This window comes from Camelus bactrianus, chromosome 26, assembly GCF_048773025.1.
Source record: "Camelus bactrianus isolate YW-2024 breed Bactrian camel chromosome 26, ASM4877302v1, whole genome shotgun sequence".
Lineage (NCBI taxonomy): Eukaryota > Metazoa > Chordata > Mammalia > Artiodactyla > Camelidae > Camelus > Camelus bactrianus.
Genome location: NC_133564.1, coordinates 10,636,395 through 10,658,547, shown reverse-complemented (window position 1 = coordinate 10,658,547; position 22,153 = coordinate 10,636,395). Strand labels below are relative to the sequence as shown.

At 50.9% G+C, this 22,153-nt stretch overlaps 1 protein-coding gene and 1 long non-coding RNA gene across 2 annotated transcripts; one reads left to right on the top strand and one right to left on the bottom strand.

Moving 5' to 3' along the window:
• The first annotated feature begins 241 nt into the window (after positions 1-241).
• Positions 242-3,393, top strand: LOC123616364 (beta-defensin 33). Its single transcript, XM_045515402.2, has 2 exons — positions 242-714; positions 3,088-3,393. The coding sequence occupies exons 1-2, from the start codon at positions 479-481 to the stop codon at positions 3,206-3,208; spliced, it is 357 nt and encodes a 118-aa protein (XP_045371358.2). The 5' UTR covers positions 242-478; the 3' UTR covers positions 3,209-3,393.
• Positions 3,394-5,646: 2,253 nt separating this feature from the next.
• On the bottom strand, positions 5,647-20,802 carry LOC105067713 (uncharacterized). Its single transcript, XR_835187.3, has 6 exons — positions 17,167-20,802; positions 15,988-16,048; positions 12,570-12,654; positions 9,267-11,911; positions 8,143-8,233; positions 5,647-5,877 (listed from the first exon to the last, which is right to left on the bottom strand). It is a non-coding gene; the product is annotated as an uncharacterized LOC105067713 (long non-coding RNA).
• Between the last annotated feature and the right edge of the window lie 1,351 nt (positions 20,803-22,153).

The following is a 22,153-nucleotide window of genomic DNA, read 5'->3' as shown; positions in this document are numbered from 1 at the left end:
TTGCCACAGGAGCGCACTGCCGTAGCGCCTGTGGCGAGGATCCTCCAGCCCTTAAGCCCTCAGCTGGTTGTGGCTGAAGCAGGAGCTTGGCCTGCTGACAGCCTGCCCCACAAGAACCCATTCTCCCTTTAAAACGGCAGCAAAAAAAAGTATTGAAAGTAAAAAGGGAGAGAAGCTTGTTTCAATGTCCAAAATCCCTTCTCCTTTTTTGAATTTCTAAAGGGTGGGGAGGGGTCTTTGCCTTCCTAAGGAGAAACGGGCAGGTGCAGAGAAATGCAATAAAGGTGAATGAATAAATAACTAATTGACTACAAAGAATTCCATTTTTAATAGTTTTTTTCTAAAAAAAAAAAAAAAAAAAAAAGGCACCAAACCTCAGAGCCGTAAGCAGAAGTGAGGATCCACTAGGAACTGCCGACCCCTGTTCACCTCTTCCTCTGTGACAGGCACACCCGGGCCTGGGACCACTTGTCCACAGATGAGACATCCTCCAATTACACCCAGGCCCTCACTGAATGTCCTTATTGGGAGTACAAGCTTTGTCTGTCTAGCTGAATTCTGCAAACTCGTTCCCAGATCGCTGGCCCCCACTGATGTGCCGTTGGCCACTGCTGCGTCCACCTGCAATCCCGAAAATTCATCTCCCGTCATGAGGCTGCTATACCTCCTCCTTCTCTTCCTCGTATGTCTTATCCAGGCAACATCAGGTAAGCTGTGGGTCCCACTGGGAGGATGGCAGAGTGGGTGGCCTAGGAGCCCGGAGTGGGGAGGGTCTGGTGGACTCCTCACCCGGGGGTGCACTGGAACACGTAACCAGCGAGTAACGTCGTATCTGAAAGAAGTGCGGCACGTACAGCAAGCTCTGGTTCACTAACAAGGAAAGAGCAGCCTAAAGAAGTGGAAAGTGTCCTCCCCCGATCGTCCCTAGCGAGTTAGAAGTAAACCCATAAGTAGTAATGGTGACAGACGACATTTACAGGGTACTTTGCAGCCTACAGGTCACTTCCTTGTGAATAACAACAACTCTGCCCACAATGGCCAATGACGTCCACCAACTCTTTGCCAACACGACAGCACCTCTGATGTGCTGGACCACGGCCTCCTCGTAACAGTGCTTCTGGGGTAGGCATGCATGTTTAGGTCCGTCCTACAGATGAGACTGAGAAATGAAGTAAATTGTTAATGCAGGTTGTATGTGGTGAAGCCTTTAACTCAAGCCCAAGTGGGTTTGGTTCCAGAGACCATGTTTTTATTAAATAGTCAGCAATCCCAGAAAACAAATTTACGTACCAAGTTATATACAAACAAACACTTTTAGCTTGAGGAGGACCCACACAACACTCGGAGCATACTTGTACTAAAAGACTATTTGTCGTTGATCTGAAATTCAAATTAAACTGGGGCTCCTGTTACCTGGCAACCCTCCATGTAGGTCAGCCTAGGAGGCGCCAGGCTGTGCGGTGGCTACGGCCGCCTCCAAATCCTGGTGTCTTACAAGAGCAAGTGTTTAAGTCTTGCTCAGAGGATGCCAGCCCATCACAGGGGTGCTCCGCTCAGCGCAGCTGCTCAGACCCTCCCGACGGCGCTGCCGCCCCCGTGAAGGCTGCTGGGCGTGGCGTCCAAAGAAAGAGCTCTGAGGAGCCTCACGTTGGCAAGAAGGGCTCCAGCCCTGAAAGAACGCGGCCCTTCTGCTCAGAACTCAAACTAACCAAGCAAGTGCTGTGGCCCCACCTAACCACATAAGAGGCGAATCCCACCTTGTGCCAGGAAAACAGAGACTCAGACCTGTCTGGTGAACAGCCTAAGACAGACGACAGGCAGGCGGATGTAGCCGCAGACGTGGGCGTGGGTGTGGGTGTAGAGACGGACGCGCATGGACATGTATTCACACTTATCTAATGTAAGTGACACTAATTTTAAATACATGAATATAATATATTTATATATTCATTCCTATTAATAATATGAATTACATATATATTTTATAATTACACATACATTATAAATACATGCATAATTTATAATTACCTTGCCTTCTTATGAAAAATGCAGAGACTCTGCCGCCCCTGAAAGAAAACAGTGGTTATGGGGGAGCAGGACTTGGAAGGCAGGTCCCCCAAATCCTGGCTGACTGTGCCCCCATCACAAACACCCAGCGCCTGTAAACGCCACGGACTCTGGTGGACACTCTTCTCATTCATGAGTTCCTCCCGGCTGTGTGTCACTCTCTTCCTTGCTCTCCTGCCTCCAGACATCACGCAGGCTCCCTCTCCTCCTCCCCTGCTCTCCGAACGACTTAGTCACTGACCTCTCACAGTTTCTCTCCGGCTCAACTCACAGGAGCGTAAGAAGGCCGGTGCTCACTACGAGCCATGGCTGTGGGATTTAAATGCCAATTTATAAAACAGCTCTCCTTGCGTGGGATACGGGAGGCACAGCGATCAGGGGTGAGGATGCTCAGTCCAATGCTTAGTTTGTGTACTTTGTGCTGAGTGCTTGTAAGATTTTACCCTTTTGGAAAAGAGGCAGGCACTTTAGGAAGCGTCTGTGAAGACCACGTGATGTGTATCCCTCATCTGTGGCACAAACTGCTTTCTCTGACCTAAGGGTTCTTCATCCGAAAAGGAAAGACACCATAGCACGGAGGTTGATAAGCTGTCTCTGTAAAGGGCGGCTAATACATATTTTGGGCTCTGTGGGCCCCAAGCTCTCTGTCAGGACAATGCATCTCTGTTGTAGCATGAATGCGGCCACAGACAATGTATAGATGAATGAGGGCAACTCTCTTCCTATAAAACAATTTGTGGACCCTAGAATTTGAATTTCATATAATTTTCATGTGCCATCAAATATTTTTTCTGAGTTTTTTCTACAACTAAAAAAAATGTAAAAAAAAAAAAAAACCCATAAAACAAAAAACCATTCTAGGCTCACAGGTCCCCCCGAAATAGGGAGAGGGCCAGCTGTACCCCTGTGGACGACAGTCTGGAGATTTTCTCTCCACGATGAATTCTGGTAGCTTTGGTTAAACATGCCTTCATTTCTTTGGGTTTTTTCCACCTCCCTTTCCTTCACAGGGCATGAAAGAAAGGTGAAAAACATCGAATGTGAAAAAATGGGTGGTGTCTGTAAGCATCAAAGAACCCACGGCTGCTCCATCCTGCCTGCGGAATGCAGAAGTCGGAAGAAACACTGCTGCAGAGTCTAGTTTCAGGCCGGAGTGTCCCCAGAGCAGCACGAGACACTCAGCACCACTGATCTCTGCTTAATAAAAGCACCACCACTCACATGGGTCCTGTGAGGGTTCTTTCTGAGGGCGTGGCGGGTCACTGGCCTGGAGGGCCGAGACTTAAGTTCTAGGTCTGCACGCCACTCATGAGCTGACTCGCTTTGGACAGCCTCTCCGTTTTCCAGCTCTTAGTCTCTGCACCTCTAGCTATTGAAACGGATGTTCTTCAAGCCACCTGCAATCTGTTAATATGTGTCTATGAATGTATGGATTGGGGGTAGAGCTTTGAGTGTGTGTGTGTGGAGCCAGGAATCCTTAAAGAGCTGGTTGACTCCAGGACTGAGGCAGGGAAAATGCAAAAAGAGACGGGAGCATCTTAGTCTCACAAAATAAGAAAGTGCTCCCCCCAAAATGGAGCATGCTGGGAAGTCACAAGAGAAACCCGAAAGAGGTCCCAACGGCCAAAGTTGAAACAACTTCGTCAAAAAAGGTAATAAAGTATTGCATTATAACCCAAAGATAAAATAAATAGCCATCCGTTCATACTGATATGAATGAGAAGACAGAATAAATGGAGACGGGACAACTCTTCATTACAGAGTAACAGTAGTTAGTAAATGTACAAGCCACAAGGGAAATAAGGATGGGAACCTGAAACTGGAACGGGGACATTTGTGTGCATTCAGCTAATTGTTAATACCTTGACCTCCAGCTCTCAGCATCCCTTGCTCATTGAAGTATCCTCCTGCCCCGTGTGAGGAGGTGAGCCTCCCCTTGACCAAAGACTCTCTATTGACCTCGTGCAGTTGCCTTCAGGGTAGAAGCCCGTGCTTCTCGAGACATACCTTGTCAATTCCTCGTTGCTTCTGGGCTGAGCAACAATCCTGGAAGACTACAGAGGGTCTGACCACGACATACTATTCACATCAAAAGAACTGCAAGGGTTTGCAAACATTGACCAAAGAAATATGTTTTTGAACGTATGCCAAGAGTGTCAGAACAGGAAGGGAAAACCAGAGCGTTGGAGCAGGCCAGATACACGGGAATATGCACAGCGACCCGCGACTCTGGGTTGAATAATCCAGCTCCACTGTGGGGGAGGCTCAGGGAGGTGCTGGGCTGACTTAGATACAAATTCAGTAAATGAAGTCGAAGGGTCAGAATATCAGAAATACACCTCAGCAGAAGGAATCCAAAGAGGGACGGAAGCTGAAGTTGACTTAACTACACGTGACCACAGAGCTGTGCTCTGACCGTGACCTTGGGAAGGTCAGGGGGCCTTCCTTTCACCAAGGCGTTAAGGAATTCATGCCTGAGGGGAACACCGTGTTCTCCACCACCTGGGGACAATGGGGAAAGATTCATCATGAGAGAAACCACTGTCCCTGAGGAGGTCCGATGTCAGAGGCCAAATGGCAACCCTTAATGCCCTCAACTCAAGTTAGACGTAATTATTGAAACAGGCATTAGCGTTAGAGTCAGAATCAGGATAGTTTCTACCCCAGGGATCTTTGGCAATTTTGAGCTGATCGCCATGATACCAGGAGGGAAACAGAAGGGCCGTTTGCCAGAATGGCTCCAGACGAAGCTACCAAGTTTACCTCTCAACCTGCCGGCTTCCTGGACAGACCCACCTTCTCATTCTCAACTCTGTTACTTTAGCCTCTGCTGGATGCCTGGCCTGGGAGGCTTCAAGTCTCACCCATAAGAATCCTAATGTCTCAGAAATCACTCTCTTGATCTTTCCTTTAGGCTCTAGACCAAGGACTCAGCTGCTGGAAATCCCCAGGACCCAGGGGGCCAGACCTATCAGAAATCTTCGGTCTCACCTCCCACCTCCAGTGACCAGACCCTCATGCTTCTGCTCCCCCAAGTAATTTAAACCCCAAGTTGGTTTAAATAACCACCCTCCAGTCCTCTGGGTTTCCAGCCTCTCCAGTCCCTCTTCATACCTCAAGCTAAAACTCTTCAACCTTTCCCTGTAGCTTAAAAGGGTAAAGTAGAACTTCCTCAGAGTCTCCCATCCTCCACCCACTGGCCATACTTTCTCTGGTTTCATCTCATCACATCCTGGTTCTCAAACTCCCCGAACATAGTGGCAGCCGTGTTTCTGGCAGAGTCCCCTCGTACATTTTGTTCTCCGCACATTGGAACACACTTAGTCACTTGTCCTTCAACTTGCCCTGCCTAATTCTTACTCATTTTTTAAAGACTCCTGTATGGCCTTCCCTGGGAAGACATCCTTGACCCACCCAACTTGGGTAAGATTTCCATGACTGTGAGTTTCTTAGCACAGGAGACCTTGACTCCACATCCCAGGCCACCAGCAGAGTTTCCAGCCCAGGGCAGGTGTTCAAAATAAATGAATGGGTGTTGACAAAATAAGCGAAACTGATAAAGAGAACAATATAACGAGGTCTCAGCTTTCCAGTTTAATTCAAGGATAATCCATTAAACGTGAACTCGCCAATGCACCTCATTCAGGGTCGTTCCACCAAATGTGGATTTTTCAGCTCACTTTATCCTTGTGCAGCAGAAGCTCCTCCCAGGGCATAGCCCTGGCCTGCGAATAATGCAATTTCTCTTCCTCCTCAGGCACACACTTGCATGTGAGTCACAGAAACGAAGCGTTTCGCTGTGCTCATAACCTGCGGAGAACAAAAACTATGTTTGTTTTTGGAAGAGGCTCAAGCTCCCTACACAGGGGAAGAAATAATTCGGTCCCACCAGGAACCCCCCAGATGTATTGCTCATGAAAGCTCTGTCTTAACACACCTCATCTTTCCCACCTTGTCCCTTCTCCTGGCTCCTTAAACAGGAGGACGATGCCAGTCTTCAAGAGCTTGTTGTGAGCAGAAATAGTTTGTGCTTTCGTTTGGAAGCTGGGCTCAGAGGCGTTAAATACTCCTCTTGGGTGGACAGAGAGCCTGCAATTGTGCCTTCTGAGATGCGCGTTGTGGGGTCGTCAGATAATGTCTTTGGGAAGCAACGCGTTAACATTTTGTCTTTCTATCTTCCTGGGACAGGAGCCCACTGCAAATAGGACGGTACGGCAGCCCTAGCCCAGGCAGGAGACTGCACGCCTACTCACTAAACGTGCAAACACACGCACACAGTGTGCTTGGCCCCCTTGAGGACTGGCTGTAACCGGCTCAAGCTCACTCACAGTTCCCAGGCTTAGAGACGAACCCCGCCTTCAGGGTTTATCAGATCTGTCCTAAAAAAAATAAGGTTTAAGACCTAAAATTCAAGTCCCTAAAGCAAAGGTCCCAGAGTAGCCAGGGTACCAGCTGGGGAGAGAGGTTTCTAAAAGAGAAAAGAAAATCCCACCTGGCTCCAAGCCAGGCTGAAAAGCCTGCTTTCCTGCCTCCTAGCAGGTGGGAGAGAGGAGGAGGGCCTCGAGCCCCGCCTGTCTGTGACGGACCACGCGCAGAGACCGCCAGCTTTGGCATAGGCTGCAGTGGTCGGGGGGCGGCTCTCACTGGCCTCAGCCTGGACAAGGGCCACGGCCACCCCTCCTGGGGCCCACGCCAGGCTCCCACGCCCCTGCTGCCCCGACTCGGGGCCTCAGCCCTGTTGTCCCCGCCTGCTGCGAGGGCAGGGGCTGGAACTGGGCCTCCAGCAGACAGTTTGCTCAGCCCGGCTCCTGTGTCCCTGTCTTCACGCCGAGCGGTTGTGGCTGCCGTGGCAGGGCCGCCCACACCCCTCTGTGCTGATCACGGCAGCTGTGACAGAGGAGCTCTGGCGCCTGCGCCCCCCAAGCCTGGGGGCCACTAACATCACCGTCCCAGTGCTGCACCAAGAACCTCTCTGTGAGGAGGCCTGCGAGTCCCCTCCTTTTTCTTCCCCAAGAGAGGATACAGACTCACAGCCCGCCAGGGTCTACACTTGCCTCCTCTCTGACTGAAAATTAGCTCAGTGAGGAGGCTGATTCTGGTCACTCATCCGAGGGACACAATGAAATCAGTCACCCTGCCCAGCGGCTCCACAGGGAACGGGCCGCGGGTAACCCAGAGCAGAGGAGGAGGGGGTCGGGGTGGGGGGCACGCCGCTCCATCCGGCTCCTGACCCCTTAGCTCGGTCTTGTCAGTTTTGTGAACCGACTCTCTGGAAGGCACGAGAAGCCCTGAGCAGTGTGACCTGGGAAGGGAATATTTGATCAGATGAGCTTCTATTAAGACAGGACCTCGGAGGAAGTAGAGAGTGAGGGAGAAGTGGAGGACACGCTGGGTGAGTACGAAGCACAACATGGCAGCAGAAGAGAATTGCTGACTTTCTGCAGGAAGCAAGGTTCCAACTCCCGGTGCCCAGCCAGAGCCCTGCGGTGCTCGCACACAGGCCCCTTTGCTCCCCCAAGCAGCCCGGGACACTCGGCACTTCTGTGACGCAGGGAACCATCAGGCAGGGACTCAGGCTCCAGCCTCCCTCTCTCTCACCATCCATGCCACCTTTTGCTCAAGATACGGGCAGGATACACCTCTGCGTTTTCCCCAGGATGCCATGGTTCCACAAACCTCAAAGTGTCCTCTTTTCTTGCTCTCACAGCCACTCATTCAAGACAATGCCTCTAGGATGAGGCAAATGGTAAACTTTGGACAGAGCTCCAACGTACATCAGTAGGCGGAAGCTTTAAGAAAGGAGACCTATGTGCAGGGGTGTCATCAGACTGGACAAGAAAGCAGGTCCAAGGTTCTTCCCCCGTCGATGTCAGTGTTCCTTCTCAGTGCCTCAAGTGTAGACAGTCCGAAGGTGCAAATGCAGGGAAGCCCTTGAGAAATGTCCCTGCTCTCGTTCTTCCCGTGTTAGTGTCCCTGAGCTGGGGTGGGGAGCCAGGGTGTCCTTCTGAAAGTGCAGCAGACTGGAGAAAGGAAATAGGACTCCTCTACAGAAGGGAGACGCCTGAGAGGGTTTACCTGGCATTACTTGGCAGATGAAGAAGGCCACAAAGACGAAAAGGCAAAATAACTTCATGGCGCTGATTCGGAAGAGACCTCGGAAAAGTTCCTGGAAAGGAGAAAACAAATGGCACTACAGTGCGGTTGAATAAGAAGCCGTTCAGAGCTGCTGCTTTTATAGGTCTGATCAGCGCGACCACACGTGGAGGAGAACGTCCAGGTGTGGCCCGAACACCCGTGAAGTAAGCAGCAGCCATGGTTAAGGCTGCTCCATGCTGGAGGCGTTTCTTCGCTAGCACTCGGTGAGTCAAGGACCAGGAAAGAACAGTAATTAAGCAGCAGTGATGATGCAGGAGAAACAAGAGCGGCCGGGACTGCCGCCGCATTTACTCCGGGGAGGCCTGGGAACGGGCTGCATGACCTTCCCCCACTTACTCACGCGGAGTCTCTGCGGCCTGCTGCTTCAACCCCGGGCGCAGGTGCGGTCACAAAACAGTCTTTTATTTTTCCAGGAATCACCCTCGCACTCAGTACGACGGAACTGAGTAGAAGGAAGACCATCACCTGCCCCCAGGGCTCACCTCCCAAGGCTCCCTTCTCCCTGCAGGTCCCGGGAAACGTCTGAAATCTGCTCAAGGTGCAGCTGCTCCTGTGTCCCCAGGCCAGGTTCTTATTGAGGGCCTGTCCCGCTGAGTCTGACCAGTGGAATTTATCTGTGTTCCAGGGATGGCCCTGCTGATTCAGGGCCCCGTCCCGGCCGCGGTGATGTCTCATGACCAATGAGACCTCGTGTTCCCGGCTCTCATACCACCAAGCGTAGCACAGTTGCAGGGTAGGTGGAAACTGAGGGGCTTTCCTCCTGAGCCAAAGCCTGAATAAACACCAGCTCTCTTCCCAAATCAGGCCCTGCCTGGAGGCGGGGTGCAGCGCTGCCGTCGGAGGAGGTGGGGAATGGAAGAGCCACCAACTGCGAAGGCATACTGAGCCCGAAAACGAGGCCGGCCGCTCCGAATGACCCTGGGCCAGTGCATTAGAGGGTAACTCACTCACGGGGTGGGGGGGGGCTGAGGGGACAGTGATCCAGAAGCAGTCACAGCGCAGCCCGCACCTACGGGGGCCACTGGGACAATGTCATAGCTCACCTGGAAGGTGGAGGCAGGTGCTTGGAACAGGAGGTGGCGCTCCTGAGTTAGGATTTGTGAAAGGAGAGTTCGTCTCGGGGGTGCTGGGGATACACCGTTAAAGGCTTTTCATGATTGTCTGGGGAGAAACAGAGCATGGAGGCGCCTGGTCCTAATGATTATTCGACAATATCTACTCGTTGCAAAGCCCTTGACGACAGAGGACTGATTTGCTGCACGTCCAGTGCTGAGTCGGACCCGCGAGACAGGAGGACACACAGGCCCCAGTTGGTGTCCGTTATGCTGGCAGCCGTCCGCCCACCTACCCCTTAATCTTAGTTAACCTGCTCTCTGTCGCTGGGGTTTGGCTCAGCCGACCCCAGCTTAGACTCCCAGGGAGCTGGGGGCGAGATTTCAATTACTTCTCACCTGGAAAATCTTGGGCTCCTCATAGCAAATGACCCCGCCCTTACTCTGAGTGAATCTTGTCTGCAGCAAATGTCTTCAGAAGTGGCCGGCTCAAGGACTCTTGTGCCTTCCCTCCCGTCCTGGGTGATGGTAGATTACTCACCTGACATTCCCACAATTAGCGAGAAGCAATCAAGAGGTGCATACTGAAGGTGATCATTATGGCCTTGCTATAGCCCGAAGCAAAGCAGCCTTAGCTTACGCAGATTGAGCATTGCCCCTAAAGGTGTGCGAGGGGGAAACGAGACTAGGGGCGTTCACAGTGACTCATTGTGCATAGATACATTCCTTCCATGTTCTTTCTCATTATAGGCTATTACAAGATACTGAGTGTAGTTCCCTGTGCTGCATGGTAGGACCTTGCTGTTTATCCATTTTCTATAGTTGTTAGTAATAATACTTTTTTAAAATTATTTTTTATTTTCTGCGGGGGAGGTAATTAGGTTCCTACTTATTTACTATCAATGGAGGCACTGGGGGTTGACCCTAGTACCTTGCGCATGCGAGGCAGGCACTCTACCACTGAGCTCTGCCCTCCCTTAGTAATAACACTTTTTAAAAAAATTTGGTATCTATTTTCCCTGATAATAAACAACTAACCCACGTGCAGGGCTAGGGGCGCAGAGCTCAGGACTCAGTGCTCAGGGCTCGGGGCCAGAGGCACAGGGCGAGGGACGCAGGGCTAGGAGCACGGAGCGAGGGCTGCGGCTCCCCAGGAGCCCCGGGGGAGGGGGCAGTGAGGCTGTGAGTGGTGGGGAAGACATGGGAGAGTGGAGGAGGTTTCAACTTCACGGTGAAGAAATACAAGTAAGGAAATGGGCTATTTTTAAATTACTCATTGGTTCCTAAATTCCCCTGGTGGTAGTAGACCGCTGTACGAACGGACAGATAAGCTCTTCTGACAGGGCACCCTGTGGACTAGCATCTCAGATCCCAGCAGTACTCAGAACCGAGCGGTAACCCCTGCAGACAGACGATGCAGGAATGAACAACTGGGGAACTACATTCGTATCTGTATCGATGTCTTTACAGACGCTGGGGTACGCTGATAACAGCCCACTGGTCGCCGGAAAACCCGCTCTGAATTTTCTTTAGTTATTAGTTGATTGGGACCCAAATGATTGAGTCGGTGTTGGAAGAATGTCCATGCACCTTGTCATTCCTCTTTGCCCCCCACCTTCTCCGCACCCTGCAGTATTTCCCGCCTCCCCCTCCGCCCCAAACCTGCGTTGCAAGTTGCAGAAAGCCACAGTGATGTTGGGCTTGCTGCCTCCCTGGAGGGGGGACGGTGACATCAGCAGTGGAGAGAGGACTTACTCAGCAAGCCACAGCAAGCGTCATGCCCTGCACGGGAAAGGGGACAAGAAAGACACCCAAAATCACACCCATCCCAGGGCTCCAGCCTCAGGCATAAGACCTTCGACTGAAGATCCTGGCTTCCTACAGGCTTCTTCCAACATCTCCAAGAAGAGCTGGCGCTTCTAGGTGGTGTCTTGTACACACGGGCGCCCATCCTGCCTGGCCCCAGCACCACTGCGCCCCCGAGCACGTGCTCCCCCGCACTCAGCATAGTGGCGGGTCCCAGGACTAAGGCCTGGTCTCACCTCGCCTTGACCCGCCGTACTGCATGCTTTCATATCCAGCCTCCCTGAGATCAAGGAAACCGTAACTGCCCTCCCATGTGAACAGACCATTGTCTAAGAGCCAAAAAAAGAGTCTCAAATTGCACTCCTCCTTTGTCGGCAGCGGGGCTTGCTGTTGAGCTGTGCCAAGTTTGGGTTTCCACGCCTGGGAATGGACTGACAGACCAAAGCGCTTTAACGAGGACACATGTTACGTGAACGCAAACGCTCCGCAAACCTTAAAGCGTAATGTAAAATTCTCATACCTGTCTCCCGCCCACTGCCTACCCCTTCGTGGAAAACAACCGTCCCTTTGATCCATGCGCTTGAAAAAGTAACTGATCGTGCAGACTTGACAAGGCTGTTTGCTTTTATTTGCACAAGAGGGGCCATGCCCCAGCTCTCTTGCCAGGACTCCCCCCCAGCTGGGCTTCCATCAGCCCCCCTTAATTCTGCAGCAGACGGTGAGCGCTCGGCAGGGTCCTCTGAAGGGCTCACAGTTTGGCGCCCCTTGCTTCAGGCAGATTCCACCCCGAAGATAGCAGGGTCTTTCAAAATTGAGCGCCCTAGTGCCATCTGAAAAATGGAAAGATGTTTGTAGAAGCTGAAGGTTCCATGGGGAAGGCTGGAGCTCGCACCGTCCAGGTGGAATCCCGTCCCTCCCAAGCACACACCGACGGCAAGCTGTCCCCGCCCGTCCCTTCCCCCTCACCCTGACGGCTGTCGTCGTTGTCAGTGGAACCACTGGCCAAGTGGTCCTTCCCGCCACGGGGACCACCGGGCCGTGCTGCTCAGCCAGTAACCTCACCCGGGGCACCTCGCCAATCACCCCACCTCCCCGCTGCGCACCCCATCCCAGCTCTCACAGCTCATCGGACAGAAGACCACCCAGCTGAACTCAAAGTCGCCACCACGGTGTGAGTGACAAGTCTCTGGTCAGGACTTTAGTCTCCACACCGACTTGTACAAATAAAATGATTCAACTAATTTGGTTCTCAGATCATCCAGCTCATTTGCAGCAAAGGGGAGGGAGCCCAAGATCACTCCCTGACAAGACTGTTAGTGCCACAGAGACACAACGACCAGCTCTCAAAGGAACTGTCTAACTTCTCAGCGACTTATTTTGGGGTGTGGAGACGAGCAGCTCCCTACTGCATTACTCTCTGACGACGGCGGACTTAGGGAAGGAGAAAACAGAGCAGTGACAAGAAAGGGCGTCGTGGCTGGTATTTACCGGGCAGCACCTGGAAGACGGCAAGGAGAGCGGCGAGGATCACGTGGACGAGTCTCATTGTTACGGAGCTGAGGTTCCTGAAGTCCTGATGGCAAGAATCAGCAAGACAAAGTCAGAAGCCCGAGGATTCGAGGATTCGTGCAAAGAGCAACTCCTCACCGGCCCAGGCCCTGCGCCCCGCTCGGTAACTGCCCGTTCCTGCTCCCCGGGCCCAGCCCCGGCTCCTCTTCTGTTCCTATCAAGCTCTGGTTCAGGGCTTCCGTATCAGCGCATCCTACGGAGCCGGTGCCAAGGTGAGGGAGGGGCTGGGAGCACCCGAGGGGAGGGCTAGCGCCCGGAGTCAAACCCTTAGAACCGGAGAATAAGGACAGCCCCTCACAGGGGAGGGGGCTCAACAGAAAAGATCTGGAGGCAAGGTGACTGGCTCTTCCAGGCTCCTTGAAAGGAAGTTCCAGAGTGGGGGCCGGCTTGTTATAATCCTCCCAGAGAATCCCTGTTAAAGGGAGCAGCTGTTCGCGCTGCTTACAGACTAGGAGGGAAATACACCAAATTGTTCTCAGATTTGAATTTTATCATTTACTTTCATTTAAATCTATTACAATTTTTGCTAATTATAAAACAATAATACACATCAGAAAATTTCAAATCATAAAGAAAGGTAAACATGGAAAATTAAAAAAACCCATAGCCCCATTGTTCAGTTGTAACCACTATTCTCAATTCAGAGCGGATTTCAGTTCTTCTCCTTTGTAAATAAAATTATGTAAATGTTTATTTTAAATTTAAAATAGAGACTCATACTTCATAACCAGCTCCATTGTGTCTTTTTTTTTCCTACTTAAAATATTATCTTGGAAATTCTTTACTACCTGTTCAAATATGTTTGCCTTGTATGACTAGACATGTGTCTTTAGAAGTGTATTCAGTGCTTACTTTTGTACAAACTCCTACAAGGGAATCTCGACCTACATGCACATTTCAGGTTTTTATGGGTTTTGCCCAGTTGCCCCTTCTAGAAGCCGCTGTGCCACACTCTCCTCTTACTGACACTAGTCAGTATCGCATTAGTATTATTGCCCATTGTTTTTATGTCTGCAAATAGTATGAGTAAATAACATTTCCTATTTGTTTTACTATGTCTTTTTAAAATTATTCTGAGGTGGAATATTTTTAATGGTCATTGGTCTTTTTTGTCTCATGCACTTTACCCAGTTTTCTATTTTTCTAGTCACCATTCCTTGCTGGTTTCTAAGCATTCCACGCACGTTTAGCGTCCTTAATCCTTACCATTGCTTCTGGCCTGCCTCTCACTTCGTGCTCGCTCATCTAACAGCCAAAATTCATGGCTGCTCTCAATGCCTACTTTTCACATTGCTCGTGTTTGGTTTTCCTTCAAGAGGCTTGCTTGCTTTGTCTGTTTACCTAACTGTCTCTATTCCCTGACGGTTTTGTCCTTGATTATTTCAGCCCTAGGATGGAGGCTATTCTGAAAAGCTGTGACAGACTTGAGTTCCCAGCAGTGACATGAAAACTGTTTCTTGCCCCAGCCAGAAATATGAATTTCCTGAGTTCACAGACATGCCCAACACTCTCTACGCCTAGGCTTCTCATATAGAAGGCACGTGTCTGAGTTCATGTCTGTGTTCTCTTAGAAAATTGAGCCTTGGGTAGAAGGGAAACAAAAGTACACGTGATTGGAAGGAACTGGAGATGATCAGGGTCACGCCAATGTTCCATGTACGGCAGGACCCCCTGGGGAGGACAGATGGGACAGTCTGCATGCTCCCCGGAGCACCTGCATCCCAGTCTGGTGTGCCCGCCTCGTCCTGGGTCACAGTGCGATTCTACTCCCGTCCGCTCTCTGTGAGTCTCTTCCGGGGCCGCTACTACACGACTGAACTGACAAGCTCCTCCCAGTCACAATAATCAAGCCTCCCTCATCAGTCTTTTTCAGAATTCATGGCTCCTCACAATGATTCTGTTTTACAAAATAACTTTCAAATTACTCCATCAAGTTAAAAATAATGTTACTGCTCTGTTGACTAATTCCACATTGAAATTACACATTTTGTTTAAGAAAAAAATGACATGTGGATGATGGAATCTTTCTAAGAATGAGATTTTCCTCTCCACGTTTGTATCGTCTCTTAATATGACCTTCTTGTGTCCTTCAATAGCTTTCTTCATAAAGATCCAGAACTTTTTTTTGGTAACTTGATTCCTAGTTATTTTGTTTTTTCTATTTGAGTCACATTCTTCATTATTTTCTATAATTGGCTATGGTTTGCATGGGGAAGTCTCTGGATTTTGTGTAATAATTTTGCCACTAGCCCACAAGTTGAACTGTCATCCCTTTTGATTTTTTTGTGGTTACTTATCAATGGCTTTTTTAATCTTAAAATCCAGTCTGTAGTAACCATCATCAACCTCCTTGATTCTGGTGTATGGACTTGTTATTCTCACGTCTTCACAAAAGCACTGGCTAACAACTGCTGGAACCTTCAGAGATCATCTGAGCCAGCCTCCTCACTTCAAAGAGGAAGAAACTACGGCTAAACAAGGTCACAACGATGTCACGGGTAATTCTGTGGTGGACACACTGTCTTATGCAGAACTCTCTCAGTGACCACAATTCAAAACTCCCGTTTACCCATTTCCTCTATTTTCCTCTTTCTCATCTCTTATCCCTCCTTTCTCATGTCAAAGATCAACTTCCTTAATATCCAAAAAAATGAAATAAGATTTTTCAAAAAACAGGTTTTTTGAAAAGTTGTTAAAAATTAGAAAAGGTAAGTCGTTTTCCCTTACATGTGATTTCTTCCGTAAAGGCCTTTGATTTTTCTTCCAGGACTTGATTAAGAATTTCAACTCATGCATTAAGCACAGGTTGTGGTTTTGGCCCAGATGTCCTTGGGGGGTCAGGGAAAGCAGTCTGTGTCCAGTGACACCAAAACCCAGTGTTTCTGTGACCCCGGGATTGAGCCTACCACTCTTCTAGGGTCCAAAATGGCCATGATTTAGTTCATGTCAAGTTTTCTGTTTGACAAGTTAGGGCCAGAGGAAATCCACTGTGGGTCTAGGAACGTGGGTTCCTGCTGTTTATAAGCCCTGAGAGGAATTTCTAGAGGATGCAGGGGAAGCAAGAGAAACTGTCAAAGGTAAGGGTGGTTGATGTTTTTAAGGAGAGAAAACAGAAGTGAAGGGAGGGGAGGGAGAGGAGCAGGGAAAGAAAAAGAAGGGAGAAGGAGAGAGATCATGAGAATCTCTTGTAAAATTCCCGAGTTTGGGGCCATAGAGGCCCCCAGTCTGCTCCCCTGGCAGCGTGCACGCCGGATGGGCCAGCCACCGGGCAGACGGCCCTGGGGGGCGCTTCTAAGCTCTCCAGTGAGAAACCGGGTGCTGGCAGCTCTGGTCTCACCTTGCTCTGGTCTGCGAAGGTCTGAGCTTACTGGCTCCAATCGGACAGGACAGGTCCTTCCCTAGAGAAACAGAAGGGCGCCTGGCGTCGTGAGGCAGTGATGTTTCACGTTACCTTTGACCCGCACTTCACCTAGGAGACTCCGAGGTCTTGAAAACCTGAGGCTGAGTCTGTTCAGCACTGAGCCCTTGGGTGTGAGCCAGACAGAGAACAACTGGAGCCTAAAGACAGGACACACCTGCAACGTGGAATTCACCTCCCTTCTCTGTGCCAACCCTTCACCCACCAGAAGACCCTGACCGGGCCCCCTGAGCTTTCCCTGCCTGCTCTGAGGACCCTCAGCTCGGAGCCCCTCACACGGGACACCTTCTGCAGTCTGGCTGCCCACGAGTGAGTTCTCCCCCATTTGCCAACATCCTGCTTCAAGTGAAAACCCGAGAAGGTGTCCCTTCAAGCTCTCAATGGTCTACTTTAGGTCAGCTGAAATGAGCTGCACCATCTCACACGTGTAAGCAGGTGGCGTTCGGTCTTGGGCAACAAGCTGTCAACATGAAAATGACCACCGGTTGTGCCCAAGAATGTGGACCGGGCTTCAAGCCCTCACCACGTGCCCGGCATCACCGTGTGCCCGGCATCCTGCTAAGTGCTCCGTACGGTCACATCATTGTAGCCTCACTATTCAGAGTGGGTTCTCAGAATGACTGCTCCAAAGATGAGGCAATGGGGCCACACAGTGGTTGAGCAGGAACTGAGCTCAGGTTGGAAGCACACCCACGTCACAGTTACCACACACTATCGTTTCATGCAGCCCAGACCCTTCCAGAGAAAAAGACTCAGGTACCTCCAGAATATTCTGTTGAAAAAAATAAATGGTGAGTTAAGATCTTGGATACCCACATTCTGGTTCTGGCTTTGCCCCTGACTTACAAGTCACTTCTCTGGCCCTCAGATCCCTCATCTGCAAAATGATAGAGTTGGACTGGATGGCATCCCGAGTCCCCTCCTGAGTTCTGAGACTTGTGATGCCTGGTGCGTCCGTGTGCCAAAGGGAGAGGGAGTGAATACACGTGAGAACGAACGCTCGCCTCAGCCACTGGGGTCCCCTGCTCGAGAGCTAACAGGGAACGGCTGGTCCTGAGCAAGCGTCCGGCCCCACATCCCCCCAGGCCGCTCACTCACCTCCTCTCCCTCCTGCGGGCAGCCGGCGCTTTGGGAAGCCGCTGCTTCATCCCTGAGTGGTCGTTCCTGGAGTTGCTGCTAATGGCCTGACCACGTTCTGGTCACACCGGTGCTACTGAACCAGAGAAACCACCGAGCGGGCGCTTCCGGGGAAGCGGCGGGCCCCTGGCAGCCACCCAAGGGCTAGCGACAGGCGGCCCGTTCGCGTGCCTAAACAGGCCTGGCTGATCCGCACGGTCTGAGGGGGCAGGAGGGGTGCCTGGCGCCCGCGCTGCCCCTCTCGGGAAGGCGGCAGGGAAGTCCCTGCCCACCACGGGCGCTAAGCAGCCCCCGGACGTGAGGCAGGCGGTGTGTCAGGGAACCTGAGCGCTGCCACAGAGCCCGGGAGAGCTGGCGGCAGAACAGATGAGAAGACTGGGAAAAACGCCCTCTATGAAGTCGTGGCACTCCCTTAGGGCTACGGTTGTAAACAAAGGGGCAGTGTCAGCTCTCTGTGCAGGAGGGAGGAAATCAAAAGGAAATAGCATTGCATTCCAAGAACAGGAGAAACAAACCGTGTCTGGAGGAGACCAAGCACTAAATTCTACCCAGGCCTGTGCTTTAATCATCGCAGGAGCTGGCGGGGGCGGGGGGGGGGCATGGAGAGGAAGTAACTGACACAGCTGAGAAGAGGTGAAGGGTCTTGGGACCCCCGGCACGTCGGCACACAGAGGGGGCTCCATGAGAACGCACTTGAAATACGCAGACAAAAAACGGTTTGGGGTGGAAACCACAAAAACCATTTGGGAATATTATCAAAAGGGGTCATAAAAGGAAATATCTTATTGTTTAATTGCATGTTTTATCTTCTCTTGTTTTCTAATTTCTCTTCTAATTCTTAATCAGAACTCCAGGACTTTCCTCAGTAAAAGAGGACCATGAGCAGGTCAGGTTTGGATTAACCTCTGAGCTAGAAAACCTGGGCTGCGGCTCCAGAAACACCACCTGCCTCCGGACCCCTGGGAAGCACCTTCTCTTTCTGGACCTTAGTTTCCTCATCTGGAAAATAAGGTGCTCACTAAGGCCCCTCCCACTCTGAGATGCAACCACGTTTGAGCCCAGTGCTTGCATCCGGTGACGCCAGGCACGGGTGAATGGCTTCTCAGCCAAAAGATGCTTCCCGCACTAAGTAAAATCCGCTTCCAAGGAAAATTTTGTTGTCCCTCCTGCTTAATGAAAGGAAGTGAGTTATTCACAATGTAGACTCATCTGCCTGCCTTAGTTAGGGGAGGACGCTGATCTAACATCCTTGGAATTTCGGGGCAAAGCATTTGGGCGAGAAGAATCACACAAAGCCAGGAATCAGGTCAGGCTGGCCCTTTCGGGTCCCACCGGCTCTCAAGTTCTCTCACTCTCCTGGCCCCACTTCCAGGGACAGGGCACACTCAGCTCAGCAGCGTTCGCCAAGCAAACCGCTTCCCCTGCTCACAGCTTGCTGGTTACTTGGCCAGAACCAAGGAACAAAATGAACAAAACGTGCTCCTGGAACAGGAGGGGCATTCAGCTGGATCAAACAGGTTAGCAGCCTGACAGGTCATCGCGATTCAGCCCAGTAAGTACACGGAATCTCGCAGGAAGGGACAGCTGTTTCTGTTCCTACGTCGGGGGCGAGGGGACCAGGGCGAGAAGCTGGGAGATGTTTGCTGTGGGTTATGGGTCTACGTCTTAAGAGACGAGTTAATATGTATGAGGTGGACACAGAGGTGAAGCTAGTCCTGGAAAAAGGAAGGTCAGGGGCAAAGATATAAGGACAGATTCCAAAGATTTGGGGAAATTGTGTGTCCTCTGGCTAAGGTACCAGAAAAAGGAAATATTGTAGGATACACAGAATCAGATCTTGTAAGTGAAATGTGTTCTGTAAGCAAAGAGAAGATATTCAAGGATTTGAAATGAGAAAACACCAGCGTCCAGTTTGCAGCGTGGCGATAACTTGGGAGAGGTATGCGGGGACTCAGGGGTCCGGGCAGAGGGCTGTCACAGCCCCGAGACTTCTGACACACTGCACCATCTGCAAAACGGGCCGACAGCTCTTCCCCCCAAACCGAGGACGTGATAACACGGGGCCGTCACGCCCGGAGAGCGGAGGTGTGGGAGGAAGACAGGGACGGCTGCCTGCGCGCGGGGGCTCAGACAGCACTGCCGGGCGCAGCTCTGCACAGTCTCGCCTGCTGCCTCAGAGAAAAGTCAGCTGGCCCTTATCTGAAACAGGGAGATCAGACGAGTAGGTGGGTGGTGGGAGACTCCCCGGGGCCAGACTGGCACCAGATTCCAGGGAGAAGAGCTGGCGTGCCGAGGTACCCAGCACAGGGGGGTCCGGGTCAGCAGGGAGCAGGCGGCTGGAGGCAGCAGCCATGACTGGTCGTCAGACTGCTGACGGCCCCAGTGTGTCGTCCTCGTTGGCTGGCCGTGAAGAGACTGTGTTCACACCAACAATCCTGCATCACAGGGAGGACTCCTCGTAGCCTGGAAGCCAGTTCTGTCCACTTCCCTACAAAGGCCTCTTTAAAATAGTGCGGCATAGAAAACACACTTCGGGTCACCAAAGGGGAAGGGGGTGGGACTCAGGGGTCTGGGATTAGCAGGTGCACACTACTGCGTGTCAGATAGATAAGCAACGAGGCCCTGCAGTGCAACATGGGGGGCCATATTAGATATCTTGTAATAACCCATAATGAAAAAGAATATGTATGTGTGTATATACACACACACACACACACACACACACACACACACACACGCGACTAAATCACTATGCTGTACACTAGAAGCTAACAAAACATTGTAAATCAACTACAGCTCAAAAAATAAACAATAGAAATAGATGGTGCAGGAATATTTCCCCTGGACAAAAATGAGTCATCATCAAACAGAAGCCACTCGGAATCTTTCCAAAGATACTGGGGTGGGGGGGGGGGAGGAGGGGTGAGGGGAGAAGGAAGAGGAAAAACAATGGGGGGAAAAGACACCATCAGCTGAAAATTCTGCCATGAAATGGATAAAATTATGACTTAATAGAGCACCATACATTGATAATAATAAGGATGATGATGATAAAGGAGAGGTGATTTCTTATTTTGCAACAGAAACAGAAAAGATATTTTGAGATAAAAAAGGAGGGAAAAAAAGCCCTGAGTTTGTAGAACCATGGCAGAAAGTGAAAGAAGAAAGAAAGCACCACAAAATTGAAGGCCCAATTAGGGGCACACGAGTGAAGCTGCACATTCCTGAAAACAGAGGAGGGGGCCGTGAGGACAGGATCGAGGGACGTGAGTAAAATGTGGTGGAAGGAAGCCAGAGGCGACGTGGAAGAGCGGGGAAACATGACTGACGCGGAAGACGGGAAGGAGACTCAGCGTCACACACTTGGGATCTCCAAGCGGTAGCCTAGCATTCTTAGCAGAGCTTTCAGGTAATAGGAAGACTCTCGTCCGCTAGGTCAAAGCGGTGTTCAAAGGAAATCCGACACAGAACAATCAATAACAAATTCTGTCTTAACATCTCAATAGAATTTCTGGATTTTTAACACAAAGAATCTTTGGAATAATCAAGCAAAAAGATCAAGCGGCCTAGAAGGTCAGAAAGGCTCCAGCTGATAGAAAAATCACCTTCATCACCAGAGGACAGTGAGCAATTCCAACAGCGCGTTGAGAACAGGAAATGCGACACCATGATGTTTTTCTCAAACGACTATCTTTCTTCTATAAAAGCAACAGGCGTCCTACACAGGAAAGGACTCGAGGACAGTCGCTCTGGGGAGGGGTGCTGTTTGGGGGGGTTAAAAAAACAAACATGCAGAACTAGCTTCAGCCAATGGCAAGGAAAAGGTGGTCGCGTGATAAAGCAGTGTCAATACTGAAGTGGTCTAACTGTAGACCTAGAGGGGTGGGCTGGGGCGGAGCCCAGCGTGGATGTAACAAACCACAGAAAGGCACGTTCTGGGGGCCGCAGCTTAGGGCTTCTGCAGGTGAGTTCTGAGGGGCACAATTCAGCCCGCAACACCATGGTTGTGATTTCCTCATCTTTGTATCTTCATCCCTGTCTCACCCCCAGGCATTCGGATGGACGCTCTCTGCTGGAATATTTCTTGTTTGTAACCTGCTCTGTCCCCAGGGCTTAGAACAGTGGTTGGATATAAAAGAAACGGGAAATTCAACACATATTTGCTGGAGGAATATATTATCCTTTTATCCTTAACTTAATCACAGGGCTGCCTGATGGTTAGATTTAAGGTTGTAATTGTTTTTTGCATTTATTTTCCTTGTAATAAAAAAAAATCCTCTGAATATTATTTTTTAAAGCCTCAGATCCAAAACTGTGGGGCTCAAACCCTCGCAGAGGACTGAGAGGGAGCTCAGGAGGCAGCGACTCACGGGAGCTGCAGAGACTCGGGGGAAGCTGCCGCGGAGACGCGGGCGATGAGGGTCAGGGTCCCTCTGGGACCTGGCTGACCAGCGGCAGTGTGGTTTCCGTTGCTTCCTTCCTTCCCAGCGTCCATCATGAGAAAGCCCCATCTCCTAAGCTCACCGGAGCAGAGTGAGCACACCTGCCGTTTCTAAGTCCTTACCTCCCGCCCGAGGCCGTCAGGTGAAGTCAACGAGGTGACACAGGTAACTTGCCTGGAACCAGCGTCTACACCTGCTCAGAGCCGGGTTCCCACTCCTAATGCCGGTTTTCCCTCCACAAGACGACACAGGCTAAGGACAGAGAAAGAGAGGTGACAAGGGGCAGGGCAGGAAGCAAAGGAAGCCAAGCCGTAGAAACCTGCTCACAGAACCTACATCACTGCCCCGTAAGCACACAATGTAAAACAGCAGGAAAACTCGCATGAACTGGGATCTTCAGCACAGACTGAAGCAAGGATCATCAACCAGGCACGGGTGGCCCCGCAAGGGAGTACCAGTCCTGGCGAGGCGAGGACGGTTGTTCACATGAGCATATTCAAGGTCTC